This window comes from Oncorhynchus kisutch, linkage group LG6, assembly GCF_002021735.2.
Source record: "Oncorhynchus kisutch isolate 150728-3 linkage group LG6, Okis_V2, whole genome shotgun sequence".
In the NCBI taxonomy this organism is placed as follows: Eukaryota; Metazoa; Chordata; class Actinopteri; order Salmoniformes; family Salmonidae; genus Oncorhynchus; species Oncorhynchus kisutch.
In genome coordinates, this window is record NC_034179.2 from 48675916 (window position 1) to 48698062 (window position 22147).

Below are 22147 nucleotides of genomic sequence, written 5' to 3' on the forward strand. Positions count from 1 at the left end.
TAAAATGCAGGCACAACTAAAAGGCACTTATTTTTAGGTGAACACACATAACACGTGTTGCTGTCTCTTTCTCCTTCTCTCTCTCTCTCTCTTTCTGCGTTCATATCAGTCTCTTGAAGGCAGAAACATTGTGTTCAACAGTACCTTGCAGGGTTTGAGCTTTGTGAAGCTAGCTAGTGTGCTTCTGTAAACATATTCACTTCTTCAACTATATTCCAAGAGAATACAATTTCCTTTGTTGAGTGTGTATTTTCTCTTCATTTCATAGTCCTCTTCTGATTTAAAAAGAAATCTGATGTATTTTTTATTTATGCTATTAAATCACACATTATGCACAGTTTACAGAAGACAGTTTTCAGAATTTGAGGTATTAGAAACAAATACATATTTTACATTGTGAAGAGTCAGGAGAATTATTATTATCATTAGCATTACTTTATCTTGGCAAAATAACTCCAGTGGTATATGTCATACTATATTTGAATATGGCATATATAATGCCTCTCTCTCACAACAAAATATTTTTTTGTCTTAACAATTATAGTATTATTTTACAAAGACCAGATGATAGAGTGATTTGTAAGTGGCCTTTTTATATTATAAAGTTTGTCTATAGGGAGCCGCTATATCATTATCCCATGATATTGTTCCTACCTAGCCTGCTCTTCCAGTGTTTTTCTCTAGGAAAAGCAGCGACGGGACCTCAGACAGACAGACAGACAGACTGGCAGGAAGGGAGGCTGGGAGACATGCAAGCAGGCAGGCAGACACAGACAGACAGACAGGAAGGCAGGCTGGGAGGCATGCAAGCAGGCAGAGAGAGGGAGGAGCAACATCTCCACTGACTGTGTCCCTTCTCTACTGGCGAGCAAGAACGCAAGTGAGAAAGAGAGAAAGAGGAAGGGGAGAGCATGGGAGACGCAATTGTAGAGCAACACACTGATGCACTGAGAGTGTGAACGGCAAAAAGAGAAAGAGAGAAAGAAAGAGAGAGACAGAGGGAGAGTGAAACTGTGAGTAAAGCTAGAATGAAGCTGAGCCACCGGCAGCAGGGAAGAGTGAAGATTTGATTTTCTGGGAAATAGGAGAGGACATATAAAAAGAGAGCAGGAGAGAAGGGGCACACTCTCTCACTGAGAGAGCAGCAGCTGAAGAAGAGAGCTACAGTGCCAGCCTCTCACACACAGACAGATGCACAACTCTCTTTATACCTCTGCTACTAACTTTGTCTCGGCGTCACCAACATCTCAGCAGACTTCTTCCCCCGTTACTTCTCTTTAATGATGATGATCCCTTGGCTGGTTCTGTTCTCTTGGATGGCTGGACTTGGTACGTAAACAGTGTTATCTGTCTCTCTCTCTCTCTTTATCTGTCTCTGTCTCTTTCCCTTCTGTGGCTCTGACTGATCCGAATGGAAGTGAGCTGCGTTTTCTCTCTTCTTTCTGTCTATCTCTCACTCTCTCCCCATCTCTCTCCATTCTGTGACTCTGACTGATCCGTATGGATGGTGGAAGCTCTGTAATTGATACTACGTCTGTGACTTGGAGGGACTGCTTTTCTGTAAGTTTGGCTGCAGTTTGATGTGCCTTTGCTAAAGCTTCTCCACAGTAGCTCTGAGTGATACTTGAATTGTCTACTGTGGGACTGTGGTGTAATCTCAGAGAGCTATAAGTTGCTTTGGTTATTGAGATTTACATCAGTGTTTTTTAATCGATAAGAATCATTTTCGGTGTCCTTTGAAACTGAAATGTCCCTGACTTTCTATGTCTGCATCTCACGTCTGGCAAGAAAGGATTTTGTCTTTGCTTGTTCTGAATGAGCAGGTGTGCTTGAATCGAAATCTTGCTTACGGTGTTGAATTTGTGTCTGTCTCTCATTGCATTGATCTAAACATGCTGGGATCATTCATCAGTGTGTCAGAGAAACACTTGCAGAAAGCAACAAGATTAAGCATTTATTTCTCCTTGCACTCTGAGAGACCAGAATGTCTGTCACATTAGTTATCTAAAAAAAAAAGTTTCAAGGATAGTTTTGTAAACAGTAAGACATTTATTTTTAACATTGTCATTTAGTTGTTTCTCAATGATTTCTAAACTTAATTATTAACTCCACACTCGTATATGCAATGCTGTCACACAAGTGCATGCAAAAATGATGTGTGTATGTGTTTTGTGACTGTGTGTGTATGTGTATGTGTGTACATGTTTGTACATGTATGCAAGTGTGTGTGTGTGTGCGTGTGTGTGTGTGTGTGTGTGTGTGTGTGTGTGTGTGTGTGTGTGTGTGTGTGTGTGTGTGTGTGTGTGTGTGTGTGTGTGTGTGGATAAGGTGTGTGTGTTTGTATGTGTTTCTACCTACACATCATTTTCACAGTAATTCCAAAGCTATGGCCTATGATTGCAAATGGGTGTTGGAAACAGACGATTTTACAATAACTCTCTCCGTTTCAATACACTCACCCTCCCCTGAACTGACTTCCTCTCCCCTTTTCCTGATATACTCTCCAAGATTTGTCCAATTCCTCTGTTGCACTGTTGAACTCCTATTTCACTTGCTCAGTCATATATCTCTGCTCGTCTAAATGGTAATTCCCCTAATGTTATTGCTGGTCCTAATGTTAAGGTTGGGTGTGCGGAACCAGTCGTGTATGACTGTACAAATACTCCGCCTTTCGCTTTGGACATACAGAGTGCGCGGCGCACCACTAATTTGAATTTGACACCAGTAATAAAGCTTTTAATAGCGCTCTCAGCAGCCCTCTTCAGAGACTGTACATCAAACCTCAAGAGGGTGTCAGCTTTATTGCTTAGTTTTATGAGTATATGAGTGTGTGTGCCAGCGTCGGAAGTTAATATCGGATTTTTACCCCATCTACTCCGCTCAGTGAATTGAAAGTTGGAGAGGTTGGGGGCATTTTCTATGGTTCCCAAATTACTGCTTCATTCTCTAAGCAATAGGCTCACCTATGGGTTAATATCTCTTCTCCTCTACAAGCATTTTTTTCTCCAAACTGCAAGCTATCAGAGCTTGGACAACTTCAAGCCCCTATAATTAACCAACATACTGTATATACTGCTAATTCATCTGGCAGTCACTGCTGGATCCTGCTTTACCATTCTAAGGCTCCTAATCAGTTCGCAGGTGAGCCCAAGCCAATCCTCAGTGCTTGCCGCCGACAGCCATATATATTTGTTCTCAGTCGTCTGGGGGGGGGGGGGGGGGGGGATCAAGTGCTCTTCCTTGACGTCGCTTCTCTCTTGTGATACACTGATCAAGCGCTGTAGTTTGCATCCATTGTTGTCAGCAGAATCAGAGTGGTTATCGAAAACAGAGGATGAGGAGGAGGGGGGTGTGGGGGACAAGGCTGCCATCAGTATCAGAGTACTACAGAATGTTTCAAAGGACCTCTCCCATCGATTAATAGCATCCAATGAACACAACTGACTCTTGATTAAAGGTTAAAGTGTGTTGATTAAACAGCCATTCTACACTCCTTCACCATCCTCACATAAATCCTTAATTCTTGGAGCTCCTGGCAGTAACATTATGGTGGGAGCAGTGATGAGCACTGAGCAGCACCTCTCTACCCCACTCCATCCCCGCCTATGTTCTCCAAACTCAACTCGCCACTCAAGGATTATCACGCTGAGATCACAGTCCCCCTGTACTCCCAATGGGGAGGGGTGATGAAGCCTTTGAACATAACTCTAAAAGAGCAATGAAATGGCAATGCCATGTCTGGAGCGTGCTGCATTCAGGAACTTTCTCACTATACTACGAACTAGCAGCAAATGGACTGTTTTCCATGGCACACTGTCAAGTGGAAAGTAATCACGATACCTTTGTCTTAGAATGAATAAGAGACACTTAAATGGTTTAGGTAAGGAAGCCACGTGGACAGACGTTCACCTGTAGTGTTGCAAAGTTGACCATAAGAGAGCTAAAATCATTATCTTAAAAATAGACTGGTGGTTTAGCCCCTGGGGATTCCAGGAGATTACCTCAGAGTCAAGCTCTGGCACAGGTGAGCATACTATGAGACCCACTCACACTTCTAGCTACAGTCTTTGGCCTTGGATGAGTTTCCTAGGGGCATGAGCACAGTTTATAAACCCAGAGGCCCAACATTGCAAGACTTCCGGGAAAGCTTGCAAAGCAGACCAGACTGGGGTTTGAGAAGTCAATGAGAGAAGTGAAGAATCATTCCAATAGTTGTTAATTTTTCTCGAAATATAAAGGCACAACCTAGATTCGTCCAATTTCTTAAGTAGCTGAACATGTTATTACTCCAACCTCGTGAAAGTGACAAACTGACACGTTTTCATTTTCGTCAATAATACTACAATAATATATCGAAGGAGTGCCATTGATTTGAAGGTCAGCACATGCACAGTTTGGCACAAGATGACTGTTAGATGACCCGAGGACGTGTTTCTGCTAGTCAACATCACCATGACATTGCCTGCAAGCGTGATTGGGGATTTCCATTGGAGAAGCAGTTTCTACACACTGTACAGTATTTTCATACTAAACCACCTTTGATCACAGTTTCACCTCATCTTTTACACAGGAAAGTCCTATTGACTTTCCCAATGGAGCGTGATTGCACTTTTTTATGCCTCATCCGTCTTAAAGGACAGCCCCCGATACGTTGTGGTGAACTTGGCTTGATCTTTCTGGTTAAAGACTTGCTTGCCACTATACCCTCTGGCAGTCTGTGTTAACCTATGGACACTACAGTGATTGCAATGGCCTCGCTATTCAGATAATTGAGTGAATGTATGAAAGAAAATCCACTGCTTTGAGATGTAGTGGCAACTGGAAAGATACTGCTCCACAGCCCTTTACTCCCTTCAGAATTGACAGCACGACAGTTAATGATGTACGCGGCGCTTCAGAAATGTGCCGTGTGGAATATGTATATTTCAAAACATTGTCATGCTATTCAAAGCTGCCTGTCAGTATGCTCTGTAGTTATTTTTGTTGTTACTGATTTGCATATTCAGTTTGTGACTTGTTACACAGGCAATATGTGCTTGCAGAACCTTTGACATCACCCCCAATCTATGGCAGGAATGCATAGAGAGATGCACAGCCAGATAGAGGCACTATTTTGTTCAGATTTTGCACTGTATAATGCTGAGTAAATCAGTCCACATTTCAGCACCTTGGACAACACCTGTACATTAGACAGTACCCCTTCAGCACCTTGGACAGCACTCTCACGTTACTTTCAATCTGTGGGCCCAATGCATAGAAAGAGACAGAGAGATAACATGCTGACCTGACTAGATCAGTCAAAAACATGTGTACAAACCAGAATTTGGTGCCTATTCAATTTCAAAAAGTGAATTTAAAACGACTGTCCCTTAATTTTTTAATTGAGAATTTAAATTCGCTCCCTGAATCGGTTGCACTGAAATTGAATTGACCCCACAGCACCCTGACACACACCTGTGCATCCCATCTCTCTCTATTATATACTGTTCTTTATCACATGCATAAATGGGAACACAGTGACGGACCAGAGCGTAAATAAGGAAATAGCAAATTAAAATAAGGTCATGGAAGTGTAGTTTAGCACTGTGCGGTGGGTTCCACACTGCTCCAAGTGCATTTCCCTCTGTTTGCTGATGGATAAATCCACTTCAACCTGATGCCTAATGCACAGGAAACAATTAACAGAAAGCCCCACTCCTGAGCCACCCAACACAGGGTGAGTTCCAAATGCTCCTCCTATTCCCTTTATAGTGCACTTCTTTTGACAATGGCCCCTATTGCTCTGGTCAAAAGTAGTGCACTATATAAGGGATAGGGTGCCATTCGGGAAGCGTGCACATAATCGTCTCACCGTAACTGACTCATCAACTCCAGGTCTCCAGAGAGAAGATAGAACCCATAATTGCCACTAATCACTCCAACGATCAATAGGGAATCTATATCTAGCATCAGCTGATCAATCGGTGGATATCCATCAGACAAAAATGCCGGTTATGGAAAGAAAGGTTATGTTAACAATTTGGTGTTTATCTTCTCTCTGAATTATTCTCCTATAGTCACAGTTACATATTTTACCATTGTTGATCTCTACCTTTTATTGTAAATCAAGCAAAAGTGCTGTTGTATTCCCAGAGGGCTGTAGGAGCTGCCAACAACCTGCTCAGAGAGGTGCATAGAGGTGGCAGGATTGCTTTGGATGTGCATTGTACCTCAGCGTACATGTGACTGCATGCCGAGCAGGTACGCCCCGAGTTTGATGTTGTCTCGCACAATGATTTCATCACTCATTCCTCCTCTGCCAAAGTGTTGCCGAAGTAGTTTGCGGAAACATCAACATCATTTTTCCTATACTATTGCTGCTATTAATCATGGACCTGTCACCGCAGATCTATATCTGCGCTGGACACTGTTGTTACATTGCATTTTCCGGGCAGCATTTGAAAAATGCTGGAGTAAACAAGCCAGCGTAGATATTGACAGAGCTGTTATGTCCTGCACAGGCCCTGCAGAATAGAAGATGTATTTTGTGTTGCGGGACAGGAGGACCTTTGAAGAATTGAGCTGATGATCTGATAAGGGAGGCAGTGTCTGACAGAATTTTCCACCTTCTATTCCACCTGGACAGACTTGACTCTATCTTTCACTCTCTCTCTTTCTCTGTATTTCTCCTCTTCTCTCACACACACTCTTTCCTTTGCAGCCTTGTGCAGGTGGAGAGACCCTCTGATTGCACAACACATGCAATTGCATGAATGGGGGGAATCAGGTTCCACAACCATGAGCTTTTTTGCAATATAAAAGTCAATTAGCCTTTTAACCCGTACACATGGACTCTGTCAAGGGGAGGGATGGGAGGGCTTGGAGAGACCTAGGGAAGCTGCTCACCTTCAGATAATGATGTGTGTTTCCCTGCTGTTACTATGCATCCCTCACAAAGGCATTGGGGCGGCACTTCCATGAATATGGCAACTATAGCATCGCTAGGTTAGCTAGCCTCTCTTTGGGCTCTATTGTTGGATCGTTAATGGCCGGCTAGCTAACTGGATAGTGAAGTGACCAGTCTCCCTATCCTGAAGAGTCTCAGCGGAGGAGCTTTTCTTATCATTAGCGCTTGGTGTTTGTCTGTGATCTAACGCCTGTGAGGCACCAGAAACCCATCTGAGCCGTGCTCAATTACCCCAGCCTCGTTATTTTGCATGGTAAACTGGGGGCTTGGGGATGGCTGGGGTGGTGGTGGTGGTGGGGGTTTGATGCAATGTTTTTGATGGGGCGCACAAGCAATCACCATGTGAGCTTATAATAATTGTTCACGGCATGTTTCTTTGAACTCCGCCACTTGAACCTCAGCTGAAGCTGGAAGACTGTGTTCAGCAAAAAGCCTTTCTAATAGAAGGCCTCTAATAATGACCCTTTCAGAGGAAAAGTTTGTTTCCAAAGTTCTTTCGACTGATTCTGGAAAGTCAAAGGCTTCAGAAACACTGTGGCAGATCTCTGCCAACTTTCAAGATTGATTGGTGCCAGCAGTGACTTTTGTAGATGGTACACACGAGTCATTTAATGGGATGGGTTAATATGAGTATACTGTAAAGCACGGTACAGTTTGATACCCGGTTGACTATGTTTTTGGTTGAGCTCTGTCAAAGTGAGCTTTGTATCCAATTAATTTCATAACCTTGAAAAGGACAATGGGCTGAATGCATGCCTTCCCAAATCCATTGGATGCAAAAACGGAAGATTGAGTTATGTTTCATGGATAAAGGGATGCACTCATAATGGGCTGGGTGAATTAACATTGAGCAAGGGAGTTCCTCTTGACATGCTTGCTTGGCGAATCCGCTACAGTCGTGGCTTTCATTCACAGATGACATCCGTCACAAATCTCCCAGCCGCACCGGACTCATCCCTTTGCCACTGTTGCTTGGCTTCCGCCCAGGAGCTAAACACCCCACCATCAGCTCACCGACACTCGTGGTGAGTAGAATTTATAAACAGCAACGTTTTTGCAGCAGAATGTAGCCTTACCTTATAGAAGGCCTAATGTCAGATCAGATAGCTCCCAGAGGGAGCAAGGGAATGTACACTCAATATGTCGGAGCAGAGCGTGGCTGCTGGGCGGATGAGCAAGGGGATTTTAAGGGAGGGGTAGGCTGTCTGTCTTTTTAAATGATGCTTGGTTGTGGATGGTTTAGAGGGACAGGTGAGACGGCTCAACCGAAAGTGAACAGGGATCTAAGAGTGAGACGGTGGCAGCTAGGGCCAGACAGCTCTCCTCTTTATTTTCCCATTTCAGACGCAGAGCACTTTGTCAGTCTGAGGAGAAGGGGAGCAGTCAAGTGTTCATACTGGATAAGAGTAGGCAGCAGACTGATACCTTTTCACAGAGATTAAGATGATACACAGGCTTCCAGAGAAGCCTATAGCTCTGTTATGTTCTTTCATTGCCATGAGGTCCACTTCTAACCACTCTATCTATCCCCAAAAGCCACATTTAAAGGCCCAGTGCTGTCAATTCTGTTTTTCTTGTGCTTTATATCATATTGTACATCAGCTGATGGAACTAACACTATGAAAGTGTGAAAATATATGATTAGTGCTATTTCCTGATAGTTGCTGGATGAAAATACAACCTAATCAGCAGGTTTTCATGGGTGGGAGCTTCGGCTTTCCATGGGGACATCACCATCCGGTAAATTGGTTAATAGATCAATAACAAAAAGAGTTCCAAACTTCTCTGCAAATAACAGGTAGTTTAGTTTACCCCTCCCCACTTAGACCACTCCCAGGCAGTCCTAGCAAAATTCGATATTGAGAAATCTTTTTATTGCTAAACTGCTATTACAGTAAGATAATTAATTGTTACCCAGAAATTATTGATATAAAAACGGCTACATTGGGCTTTTAAAAATCGAATCGCAATAATTTAACATACAGCAGGGATCTGCAAGTCTGTGTTTTTTTAACAATAACAATGAGTTTCCAAATTATAATGGTGTTTTTGCTTGTGCTGCAAGAAAACAATGAACAGCATCCCTAGTGGATATTTGTCAAAACTACACTACTGTTCAAAAGTTTGGGGTCACTTAGAAATGTCCTTGTTTTTGAAAGAAAAGCACACTTTTTGTTAATAAAAAAACATCAAATTGATCAGAAATACGATGTAGACATTGTTAATGTTGTAAATGACTGTTGAAGCTGGAAACGGCAGATTTTTTAAATGGAATATCTACATAGAGGCCCATTATCAGCAACCATCACTGCTGTGTTCCAACGGCACATTGTGTTAGCCAATCCAAGTTTAACATTTGAAAAGAAAGGCTAATTAATCATTAGAAAACATATTTGCAACTGTTAGCACAGCTGAAAATGGTTGTTCTGATTAAAGAAGCAACGAAACTGGCCTTCTTTAGACTAGTTGAGAATCTGGAGCATCAGCATTTGTGGGTTCGATTACAGGCTCAAAATGTCCAGAAACAAAGGAATTTCTTCTGTAACTCATCAGTCTACTCTTGTTCTGAAAAATGAAGGCTAATCCATGCGAGAAATTGCCAAGAAACTGAAGATTTCATACAACGCTGTGTACTTCTCCCTTCACAGAACAGCGCAACCTGGCTCTAACCAGAATAGAAAGATGAGTGGTAGGCCCCGGTGCACAACTGAGAAAGAGGACAAGTACATTAGAGTGTCCAGTTTGAGAAACCGATGCCTCAAATCGTCGGTCCTCACATCCTCAAATCGCAGCTTCGTTAAATAGTACCTAGCAAAACACCAGTCTCAAAGTCAACAGTGAAGCGGCGACTCCGGGTTGCTGGCCTTCTAGGCAGAGTTGAGTAGAAAAAAAACATATCTCAGACTGGCCAATAAAAATAAAAGATTAAGATTGGCAAAGAACACAGACACTGGACAGAGGAACTCTGTCTAGAAGGCCAGCATCCCAGAGCCTCTTCACTGTTTGACTTTGAGACTGGTGTTTTGCAGGTACTATTTAAAGAAGCCACCATCCTTTTGACTTGGCGCTGTGCATTATCATGCTAAAACATAAGGTGATGGCGGCGGAGGAATGGCACTGCAATGGGCCCCAGGTTCTCGTCACGATATCTCTGCATTCAAATTGCAATTGGTAAAATGCTATTCTGTTTGTTGTCTGAAGCTTATGCCTGCAATAACCCAACCACCACCTGTACACAATGTTGAAATCAGCATACCGCTTGCCCACAAGATACCATACACGCTGTCTACAATCTGCCCGGTACAGTTGAAACCGGGATTCATCCATGCAGAGCACACTTTTCCAGCGTGCCAGTGGCCATCGAAGATGAGCATTTGCCCTCTCAAGTCAGTTATGACGCTGAACTGCAGTCAGGTCAAGACCCTGGTGAGGACGACGAGCACACAGATGAGCTTACCTGAGATGGTTTCTGACAGTTTGTGCAGACCCACATTTTCATCAGCTGTCTGGGTGGCTGGTCTTACATGACCCTGCAGGTGAAGAAGCACAATGTGGTGGTCCTGGGCTGGCTGGGTTACACGTGGTCGTCTGCAGTTTTGAGGCCGGTTGGACATACAGACAAATTCTCAAAAACAACATTGGAGGTGGCTTATGGTAAAGAAATGCCAATTACATGATTCCTCAACATTTGTGGTATTGTATTTTGTGACAAAAGGGCACATTTTAGAGTAGCCTTTTATTGTCCCTTGAACAAGGTGCACCTGTGTAATGATCATGCTATTTATCAGCTTTTCGCTATGCCACATCTGTCAGGTGGATGGATTATCTTGGCAAAGGAGAAATCCTCACTAACAAGGATGTAAACACATTTGTGCACAACATTTGAGGGAAATGAGCTTTTTCTGCATATGGAAAATTTCAGGGATCTTTTATTTAATCTCTAGAAACATGGGACCAACACTTTACATGTTGCGTGTGTATTTTTGGTCAGTGTAATAATAGCATAAGCCTACATTTTCAAGAGGACTTCACCGTATCGAATTCCTGTACGTTTGCCACTTCCCCACAGCTGTTCTAGACATCTTATTCACTCCCCTCAGTGTATTAACCGAGATATGGAGCAGATATATTTCATATATTGTGTCATTTGTAGGCATACTGCTTCATGTCTCCTTATATAATTCACATAGCTACTTCATTTTTCTTGCTCACTCACTATGCTGCTGGTCAATGCGTTCCCCTTCGAGGCAACTTTGAACATGTGACAGTACTCTCCCGCCCATGCACTAGTATCCTGTCCTTCTCAGCCAGGTTGGGAACTCTTTCTGGGCACGTGGGGTTCCTCCACCGCCTAATGGTCCCAGCCCAAAGCAGCAGAACTGGGTAGTCTGGGAGGGAGGGTACAGAAGAAAGTGGAGGATGTGGGGAGGAGGGGGTTCTGGCTGGCTGAGAAGTACTGTGCTGGTATCGAAATAGAAGTGGCTGACTGCTGGGCACTAAAAGGCCTAATGGAGAGAGAGAGATTATTAATCACAATTTTATACCACATCTCTTTTGAAAACTCATTTCTGATTGGCATTCTAGAATGGGCATTAAAACCAGATATATGGGACATTTGGATGTCTCTGGGACAGATATATGGGACACCTAATCATGACTCAATATGAAGCACTGCACATGCAGACCGTACTTGTTACAAAGTTACAGAAAGAACCACACAAACCGAATTTGGATACATTGTAAATGCAGGTCCAACGAGGAAAAACGTAGCTAGCTAGCATTCATTTTGTTTTTGCAGAGACATCTGATGAACTAAAGTGGTGAGTGATGGGATTAACTTGATTTTCCCAGGTCCTTCAATGTTGCAGTCATGACTCAAGTGGTGCTCTGTTGTCATATCCTCCCACATGTTTCTAGTTTGACCAGCTGTTTTTAGCAACGGATATTGTTGACTTCGATTGTCATATACATGCTTAGTTCGACACTGAAGGCGAGGATGCAGTTGCCACAAAAGATTAGAGGTATTTTCGGAAAGTAGAGCGAAAGTAATTTGAGCAAAAATGTTAGTGAAACCGGCGATTCTCAACATGTGAATACCTTTTCTGACTTTTGCATGCTACATTTGGATCAGTTTGGGGTCCCACGGACCGATGCACTCATTTGTTAAATATTTAAACCGGGACCGATGCATATAGACCATCTAAACAGGACAGACTGGAACCAGAAATCGGCCCAGGCATTTTTAACACACTACACTATTTTATTCACAAAGATACCAATTATTAATATTATGCACACAAAAAACTATTTAGACATGGCCAACTGGACATGGCATTTGCCCAAACTGCCAGTCCATTTCTACTGATGACTTAAGCTTGTCAGCGAAATGAAGTGTAAACAATTCTCCGGACAGTCAAAGAATGGAGTATTTTCAGAATGGTAACTTTACATTTTATAACAAGCGTTTCGAATGCCATAGTATGCTCTGCCTTTCAAATTGAATACCAAAGGTCATTGTATCGTGGTTAATAAGTGTAGACCAGTGTCAGGGGCAGTGCCGTCAGAAAGAAATTCAGCTAGATCCTTTCCTGATTGGCTGTTCATTGGGAGCCTCAGCGCTGGAGCGGAGTCAGCAGACATGACCTAACTTCATTCTGAAATAACAAAGAGTTTTGGACTGTGGGGGCCCAGCGACCGGTTCAGTCGGTTACCGTGGGAGAGACAGCAACTGCAAATCACACAAGTTCCATCGCCATCCACTTGTCTGGAGTATCGATTAGGTCTGTCCCTGGTAGGGACTACATTGAGGTAGAGGTCTTTTAGGATTTACCCGTACCTGAATACCTGAGACCCGATCCGGGACCAAAGTGGGTCCGGATCCAGAATTCCAAAAAATGTCACAGGTCTGGGTCGGATCTGATATGATTGTCACGGGTCTGTGTAATTTTAACTGGACTTCGCAGGAAGGACCCATACAGATCTGAATGTGACTGCTGCAATAGAGAGAGAGATTGTATAATTTATGCTGCTGCCCCTTTTCTTTTCACGAGAGTGACGCGTGTATCAATTCTTGTTGTTGTTGGCCAATCATAAGACATCAAAGCGTCAATAGGTTAAAGTCATAGAGCCTCCGTGTGAGATAAAGTGAGGAGATATCTAATCAATGGAAGATTGAATAAAGATGATGGAATTAGAAGTTGAAGGAAAGGAGACCAAGTGCCATCAGGTAGGCTGTTACTATAGAAAGAGAAAGAGCATGCAGCATCAATTAGCCTAGCTAGCCAGCATCTCTCGATTTAATGCAGTCAAGACCGGTACTACGTAATAATATTGTATGATAAAGAACCTAGCTATGGCAGCTATTAGTCTACTATAGTGCGAATTGGCTTTGTTGATTTCAGTCTCTCGTCTCTCCCTCCCTCCTCTTCCCGTGTTACTTGCTCACACTCACAGTAGTGTACACACACAGCATGGCCCCTGCTACAGAGTTACCTCTCTCTACCTCCTCTCCCTCAGGCTTTATCAAATCCGGTTAATAAAGTAGTTTAAAAATGGACTTTTCCCTGCTTCTCCCAGGTCTATACTGAACTGGTCTAATTGTGCTCGGATCACTATATAAAAAATATATAATTTATGCATATCAGGTCCGGATAGTATAGCCACAGGTCCATTTTGGAACAGGTCCAAATGGTTGAATAAAGGTTAAATAAAAATGTAAAAATACATTGAGGACTGAGGTGGAAACTTCTGGGTTTTCTTTCAGAGGTCAGAAAGTAGTCTTAGTTAGTGAGGACTATGGCTGCATCCCAATATTTCTCCTGAAATGGGCACTCTTTCACTACTTCATATTAATTCAAAGCATTGGATTAGTGAAGGCATGGGCTAGTGGGAGTTTACACCCTGTTTTTTTAACCAGTCATTTCCTTTTCAATAAGTGAGGGAAGTGACCAAGTGCACACTTTGGGAGGATGCTAAGATAATTTGGACACAGGCTGTGTGGCGTTGAAAATAATAAACAAGAAATTCAATGTTTTGTGTCAATTCCGTGATATATAAAGGAGCATATGGTTTCAACAGTTGAGTTTGGGTTATTTTTGTCATCGTTACTAATTAATAGAAATACTGACATTGACATACTGGGCAGGTTGTTCCAATGGATGGAAAAGACAAACTCCTCTACCATACAAGATCAGTCATCAAAGCATTGTCTTCCTCATTCAATAGTTATATGACTTCAGAGCAACCATGATAATTACTATATAGTCAGCGAGTGCGTTCGTGTGCATATACCATTGCTCTATTTGATTCACGTTTTTAACATGAAAAGGTTGCTTTCTGCAATATTCTCTTTGAAAACCATTATATATATTTTTTACAGATGGTGGATCAAAGAGAGGAGAATAGCAAGCATATTGTAATTGGGCCGAAACAATTCTTCACTTCGTCACCTGTGACTAATAAGAGTCAAGCCTAAAGAATGGCAAAGCATGGCTAATTCCCTGGATCAACAGATATGACACCAGAGCTAGGGACACGAATACAACAATAAGTCCTTCAAGTTATAAAGGGGTTATAACTAGGTTATGTATAAGTCTGTCAGTTTGAATAAATCATTAATATGTGACCGACCGGCTCGATTCGGTCTTGTGTATCAAAATTGAAAAGTGTTTTTTTTACATTGGATAAAAGTAGAGACTCAGAGCTAGAAAATGTTTTATCATACACTACAGTTTAGGAACAATGGGAAAGTAATTCTGCTAAGAAAGTCGATAAAATTGGAACCTCACTTTTGACAAAATGGCCCTTGAATGTTTTGGTACCTATTCTTTGTCTACACCCATTCGTTCACACCCTCTTAAGCTTTAACCTCACCCATCTCTTTAAGGATTCAAATGTGAGGCTATGTACTAAAAAAAACTACGATTTCAAGACTAAAGGCTGGTTTATACTACTATCTATCGACATGTCTGAAGACATCTGTCACAGTGACATCATGAACATTCTATTGTCATCCAACATCTAACCTGTTGTTGTCGTTATGAAAAAGAATAAACACAAGAACTACATGGTGCATGACATCAACAGCCTTGTGGTCCAAAATAGCATAACTGGTGTATTTTACCACCAATAAACCCATCCCTTTAAAATGAATTTAGTATATGTCAATCTAGCAAATCAGGCAACTAAAAACAACTTTCTGAAAAATGTTTTGGTAAGTTTCTAGCTTGTTAGCTAGCTAGCTAATGTTAAGTTAGCTGGCTAGCCAGGTCAAATAATGGCCATATACAGTAAATTCGTGAAGTACTCAGACCCCTTGACTTTTCCCTCCAAAAATGTATGTTACATGCTTATTCTAAAATGTATAAAAGAAAATAATCCTCATCAATCTACACACAAAACCCCATAATGATAGTGTTTTGACATTTTGCAAATGTATTTAAAATAAAAAACAAAATTATCACATTTACATAAATATTCAGACCCTTTACTCAGGACTTTGGTGAAGCACATTTGGCAGTGATTACAGCCTCAAGTCTGCTTGGGTATGATGCTGAAAACTTGGCACACCTGCATTTGGGGAGTTTCTCCCATTCTTCTCTACCCATCCTCTCAAGCTCTGCCAGGTTGGATGGGGAGTGTCGTGGAGTGTCGCTGCACAGCTATTTCCAGGTCTCTCCAGAGATATTCGATCGGGTTCAAGTCGGGACTCTGGCTGGGCCACTCGAGGACATTCAGAGACTTGTCCCGAAACCACTCCTGCATTGTCTTTGCTGTGTGCTTAGGGTCATATCCTGTTGGAAGGTGAACCTTTGCCCCAGTCTGATGTCCTGAGCACTCTGGAGCAGGTTTTCATCAAGGATCTTTCTGTACTTTGCTCCATTAATCTTTACCTGTATCCTGACTAGTCTCCCAGTCCCTGCTGCTGAAAAACATCCCCACAGCCACCACCATGCTTCAACGTAAGGATGGTGCCAGGTTTCCTCCACACTTGACGCTTGGCATTTAGGCCAAATAGTTCAATCTTGTTTTCATCAGACCAGATAATCTTGTTTCTCATGGTCTGAGAGTCCTTTAGGTGTCTCTTGACAACCTCCAAGTGGGCAGTCATGTGCCTTTTACTGAGGAATGGATTCCGTCTGGCCACTCTACCAGAAAGGCCTGATTGGTGGAGTGTTGCAGAGATGGTTGTCCTTCTGGAATGTTCTACTTTCTCCACAAAGGAACTCTGGAGCTCTGTCAGTGTGACCATTAGGTTCTTGGTCACCTCACTGACCAAGGCCCTTCTCCCCCGATTGTCTAGTTTGGCCGAGCTGCCAGCTCTAGGAAGAGTCTTGGTGGTTCCAAACTTCTTCCATTTAAGAATGATGGAGGCCACTGTGTTCTTGGGGACCTTCAATTATGCAGACATTTTTGGTACCCTTCCCCAGATCTGTGCCTCGACACAATCTTGTCTCTGAGCTCTAAGGACAATTACTTCGACCTCATGGCTTGGTTTTTGCTCTGACTTGCATTGACAACTTTGGGACCTTATGTAAGAGAGGTGTGTGCCTTTCCAAATAATGTCCAATCAATGGAATTCACCACAGCTGGACTCTAATCAAGTTGTACAAACATCTCAAAGATCGTCAATGGAAACAGGATGCACCTGAGCTCAATTTTGAGTGAGGGTCATACGAGTGAGGGTCATATGTAAATAAGGTATTTTTTAAAAGTTTTTTTAGTACATTTGCAAAAAAAAATCTAAGAACCTGTTTTTGCTTTGTCTTTATTGGGTATTGTGTGTAGATTGATGAGGATTTTTTTGTTTAAGCTGTAACTTAACAAAATGTGAAAAATTACATTTGCTAGATAATTTGAAAAAAATCACAACAAAATTATTAGTTACAAGTTAAGGGCGAGCTAATTACAGAAAATAGCTTATGGTTGTGAGTGTGACAACGTATCGGAGAATTTTTGAACTTGGACACTGTCTCGTTGGCCTATCATTATATCCTAATTTGATTTTGGTGCAGGTCGTGTTCTTCACATTACCGTCTCTGGTAAACACACACTATATCAAATAAATTCAAAGTTTATTTGTCACATGTACAGGATACAGAAAGTGTAAATTGTACAGGGAAATGGTTACTTGCGTAGTGGAGTCTTTTTGTTTAGACATGTAGCTAGCTGGCTAAACAATTAACTATAATCTTAAACTTATAATAAAAATGTAGCTATCTAGACCCTCTTAGACCCTGGCATATACATGGATGAACACTTCTCCCTCTCTATCACCGATGCCATGGTTGCCCTTAGTTTGAAGATGTAATCCGGAGACAGGTGTTTTATACAACTGCCTTCTGTTTGCTCTTTTTTCAACTCTCTCCGCATATTTGCAATTAAACGGCAGAATTTTCTCCATTTCTCCACTGATTTCAAAAATGTGTCCTACAGAAAGTGGAGAGTAACACTTTTTCAGATATTCGGTATATCTTTCAAAAAAGCTAAGTTAGAAAGTATTATCTACATATACTGAGCAGCTCATGTTATAGACAGAAGTGTGCTACATGGCAGACCAATCTGAACTCGTCTCTCAGCATGTCCAGTGTTTAATTTGATCCATATCCTGCCAGAACTGGATCCGGCACCTTTCCGTTTTGGACTGTTTTGTTCCAGAACCTATTTGGCTGGATCTGGTACCTCTCCTGGCATGAAAAATTATTTTCATGAGGGATTTCTAATAATACTTTTTTTTTATATAATAAAAGCTATCAAAGTTCATTCGAGGACCCCACAAAAAAACTATGTGAAAAAGTAGATTTTCAGCTTGGGCCTAATATTCTAACAGTTGGGTTGGGCCAGCCCGGTTTATGGTTTGCTCAACATTGTAACCTAAGTTTGATAAAAACGCATGGCTGTGGCTGTGAGAAATACGCCAGTATCTCTAACATAACAAGAGTGAGATTCACTGCCTATGATCTTTCTCCCTCTCTGCTCTGATAGACATGAGCCAGCAACTCTCATCTCTCCAGTGTTGAACTTCATGATTTATTTCCCAATAGAATCACAGGGTTCTGAAGGAACTGCAGCACCCCTGATGAATTGAAATACATTTGCCAAAGTTATAGAATATCTGCTGTCTGTTCAGAAATTAATGAAATCATTCAGAATAGCCTACCGTGAGAAGGCCTGTAATTTAGCCACAGAAGCTATTGATCCTCTATCTGTGGATTGTAGCCCAATAACAAGGAATAGCCTACAGTTGGGAACGCGTGGCAAATCTGTAAGTGAAAAAACAGCATGCAGGCCTTTCACAATATTTCAAATACAATCGAGGGAAAACATGTTGGAAAGCAAATGGCTCCTGCTGAAAACAGAGAACCAAAATATTTGATCAACTTCAAAATATGTTTTACAAAGGAGAGAGGGAGAGAGAGACTTTTGGCATGAGCGCATTGGCCATCACCAGCAAGTGAGCTGCATATCATTTTGGTTGAGTCAGTGAAAATGGAAAGCATTTTTATGACTATAATTTCCTCCTCATATGGTAACCTACAATAAGTCTCCACACACCTACAGTGGTTCTTCTTCAAGCATAGCTTGTGGGGTTACTTTAGTGTCAACCATTGTTGCCAGAATGACAAAACAAAAAATATATTGCGGCAACTGGTTCGATACATTCAAGGTAAATAATGTGCTTTCAGTAATCTTGCTCTGATTTGTCATCCAGAGGGTCCCAGAGATAAAATGTAGCATAGTTTTGTTTGATAAAATCCATTTTTATATTCAAATGTAGGAACTGGGTTCTACAGTTTGAACCCCTGCTGTCTCTGGCTCCACACCCACCCCGCCGGCCATCTAGATCTGTGAAAGTTAGTGTATAAGCTAATGATCCATCATGTATGACATTCATAGGAGTGTGTAAACATAAATTTTGTATTACCACATCATTTTTGTATGTTATCTATAGTTATATACTTGAAAATGTATCAATTGACCAATTCGGCACATTTGGGCAGACTTGATACACAATATTGTCCAGTATTGCAATGCTTCACTGTATCAATCTGAACTTTGCACACACACTGTTGCCATCTAGTGGCCAAAATCTAAATTGATCCTAAACTGCAATATTATATTATGGCCTTTCTCTTGCAAAGATGATAAAAATAAAAATAATAAAACGCATGTTTTTTTTTGTTTGTATTATCTTTTACCAGATCTAATGTGATATATTCTCCTACATTCATTTCACATTTCCACAAACTTCAAAGTGTTTCCTTTCAAGTGTTATCAAGAATATGCATATCCTTGCCTCAGGTTCTGAGCTACAAGCAGTAAGATTTGGGTTTATCATTTTAGGCGAAAATGAAAAAAAAAGGATCCGATCCTTAAGAGGCTTTTAAAAGGCCAATTATTTTCTGGACTCTAGGCTACTATAAATGTTCGACATGTGTGAAACTTCTGTAAGTGCCTCTACTCTACTGCTCTATGCCACGATGCAAATGCGATGATATGCATGCAATGCTTTATTATAATGCTTTATTATAATCTCATGCGTTCAGGTACCTTAGAACTCCCCAGAACACCCCCCTCCCATGCTCACATTTTGTTCTGATACCTCCCAATTGACCAATTAAGCACTAGTAATTTCCTGCGAGACTAAGAGAATATGTCTCACTTTTCCTTTCTTGATGCCTTTCTTCTGTCTTCGCTCCACCATATGAATATGAATCAATGGCTAATAATCCAACAGTTAGCTCACTTCCCTAGACAGGCTCCAGCAGCTCCTCACTGCAATGCCTCGGTTATTTAGAAAGATGGCTCGTGTCGGGTGTCATTGGAGACTGACCAGGTATCCATTTAGCACTCTATACAGTCCGTACCTATAGAATAAAAATAAACTTCATAAACAGGTATACTGAGGCAACTTCTGCTGACACTGATGCTGTCCTAATATGGACACCGTATCCCTTTGTTATTTTGTAATAGTTACTTTGTTGCTTCATACTGACTATCCAACAAGCATACCATTTCAACCAAGAGTCATTAACATATTAATGATTTCTTCAAACTGACATAACCTAGTTATTACCCCTTTATAACTTGGAGGACTTATTGTTGTATTCATGTCCCTAGCTCTGGTGTCATGTCTGTTGATCCAGGGAATTAGCCATGCTTTGCCATCCTTTCGGCTTGACTCTTATTAGTCACAGGTGACAAACTGAAGCACTGAGTTTCTGCCCAATTACAATACACTTGCTATTTTCCTTTCTTTGAGCCATCTGTTCTCAAAAAACAGGTTTTCAAAGAGAACATTGCAGAATGGAAACTTTTCATGTTAAAATAGACCATTGGTACATGAGGGCAAGAAACAGTGTGCACGAACACACTCGCTGATGATATGGTAATTATCATGGTCGCACCGAAGTCATTTAACTATTGAATGGGGAAGACAATGCGTTGGTGATTGATTTTGTATGACAGGTAAGTTTGTCTTCCCAATCCATTGGAACCATCTGCCAAGTACAGTACCAGTCAAAAGTTTGGACACCTACTCATTCCAGAGTTTTTGATTATTTTCTACATTGTAGACAAGTTGATCAAACAACTACATCAAAACTATGAAATAACCCATATGGAATCATGTAGAAACCAAAAATGTATTAAACAAATTAAAATGTATAATACATTATAGATTCTTCAAAGTAGCCACCATTTGCCTTGATGACAGCTTTGCAAACTCTTGACATTCTCTCAACTAGCTTCATGAGGAATTCACCTGGAATGCATTTCAATTAACAGGTGTGCCTTGTTAAAAGTTAATTTGTGGAATAAATGTCCTTCTTAATGCGTTTGAGCCACTCAGTTGTGTTGTAACAAGGTAGAGGTGGTATACAGAAGATAGCCACATTTGGTAAAAAACCAAGTCCATATTCTGTCAAGAAAAGCTCAAATAAGCAAAGAGAAATGACAGCCCATCATTACTTTAAGATATGGAGGTCAGTAAATTTCAAGAACTAGAAGAGACTTGCTTGGGCCAAGAAACACAAGCAACGGACATTTTACCAGTGAAAATCTGTTCTTTGGTCCAAATTGGAGATTTTTGGTTCCAACCGCCGTGTCTTTGTGAGATGCAGAGTAGGTGTACAGATGATCTCGGCATATGTGGTTCAAACCATGAAGCATGGTTTGGGATGAGTTGGACCGCGGAGTGATGGAAAAGCAGCCAACATGTGCTCAGCATATGTGGGAACTCCTCGCTATCAATTGATTAAGCCATTTACTTTCTGTGCGGTAGAAGACGTTTAAACCCAGACAGCTTTTAGGGAAACACTTGTGACCTTCTCTCGTTGGTTTAAGCCAATGGAAGAAGAGTAGCCAGCAGTTAAAGCTTTACATCTTTCTGCGTCTGCAGGCCTACTCTGTCTGGAGTGGAAAGGTAGGCCTACTCTGTCTGGAGTGGAAAGGTAGGCCTACTCTGTCTGGGGTGGAAAGGTAGGCCTACTCTGTCTGGGGTAGAAAGGTAGGCCTACTCTGTCTGGAGTGGAAAGGTAGGCCTACTCTGTTCAGGGTGGAAAGGTAGGACTACTCTGTCTGGAGTGGAAAGGTAGGCCTACTCTGTCTGGGGTGGAAAGGTAGGCCTACTCTGTCTGGGGTAGAAAGGTAGGCCTACTCTGTCTGGAGTGGAAAGGTAGGCCTACTCTGTTCAGGGTGGAAAGGTAGGCCTACTCTGTCTGCGGTGGAAAGGTAGCCTACTCCGTCTGGGGTGGAAAGGTAGCCTACTCCGTCTGGGGTGGAAAGGTATTCTACTCCGTCTGGGGTGGAAAGGTAGGTCTACTCTGTCTGGGGTGGAAAGGTAGGCCTACTCTGTCTGGGTTGGAAAGGTAGGCCTGACTTTTGGACGTACCATGCTCAGCTTCATCATGAAGTCTCAGATTTATTTAGTTGCAAACAGGGAAGTTTGTTGAGCAAATGACTGGAGGCTATGAATGTTCTATTATTTTCAGCGTCATGCGGCCTGTCCAAATTATCTCTCCATTCTCCCAAAGTGGACCCTTTCTTACGACTAGGGGGCAGTATTTTAATTTCTGGATAAAAAACATTCCCGTTTTAAACAAGATATTTTATCACGAAAAGATGCTCGACTATGCATATATTTAACGGCTTTGGATAGAAAACACTCTGATGTTTCCAAAACTGCAAAGATATTGTCTGTGA

General features: G+C 41.7%; 1 protein-coding gene across 1 annotated transcript in view; it reads left to right on the forward strand.

Moving 5' to 3' along the window:
* The first annotated feature begins 861 nt into the window (after positions 1 to 861).
* LOC109891838 (kin of IRRE-like protein 3) overlaps positions 862 to 22147 on the forward strand; it is a 305246-nt gene continuing 283960 nt past the window's right edge. Inside the window, exon 1 of the mRNA XM_031826835.1 lies at positions 862 to 1329. Within this exon, the coding sequence (XP_031682695.1) occupies positions 1281 to 1329 (49 nt within the window). The 5' untranslated portion in view covers positions 862 to 1280. The remainder of the gene's footprint in view (positions 1330 to 22147) is intronic.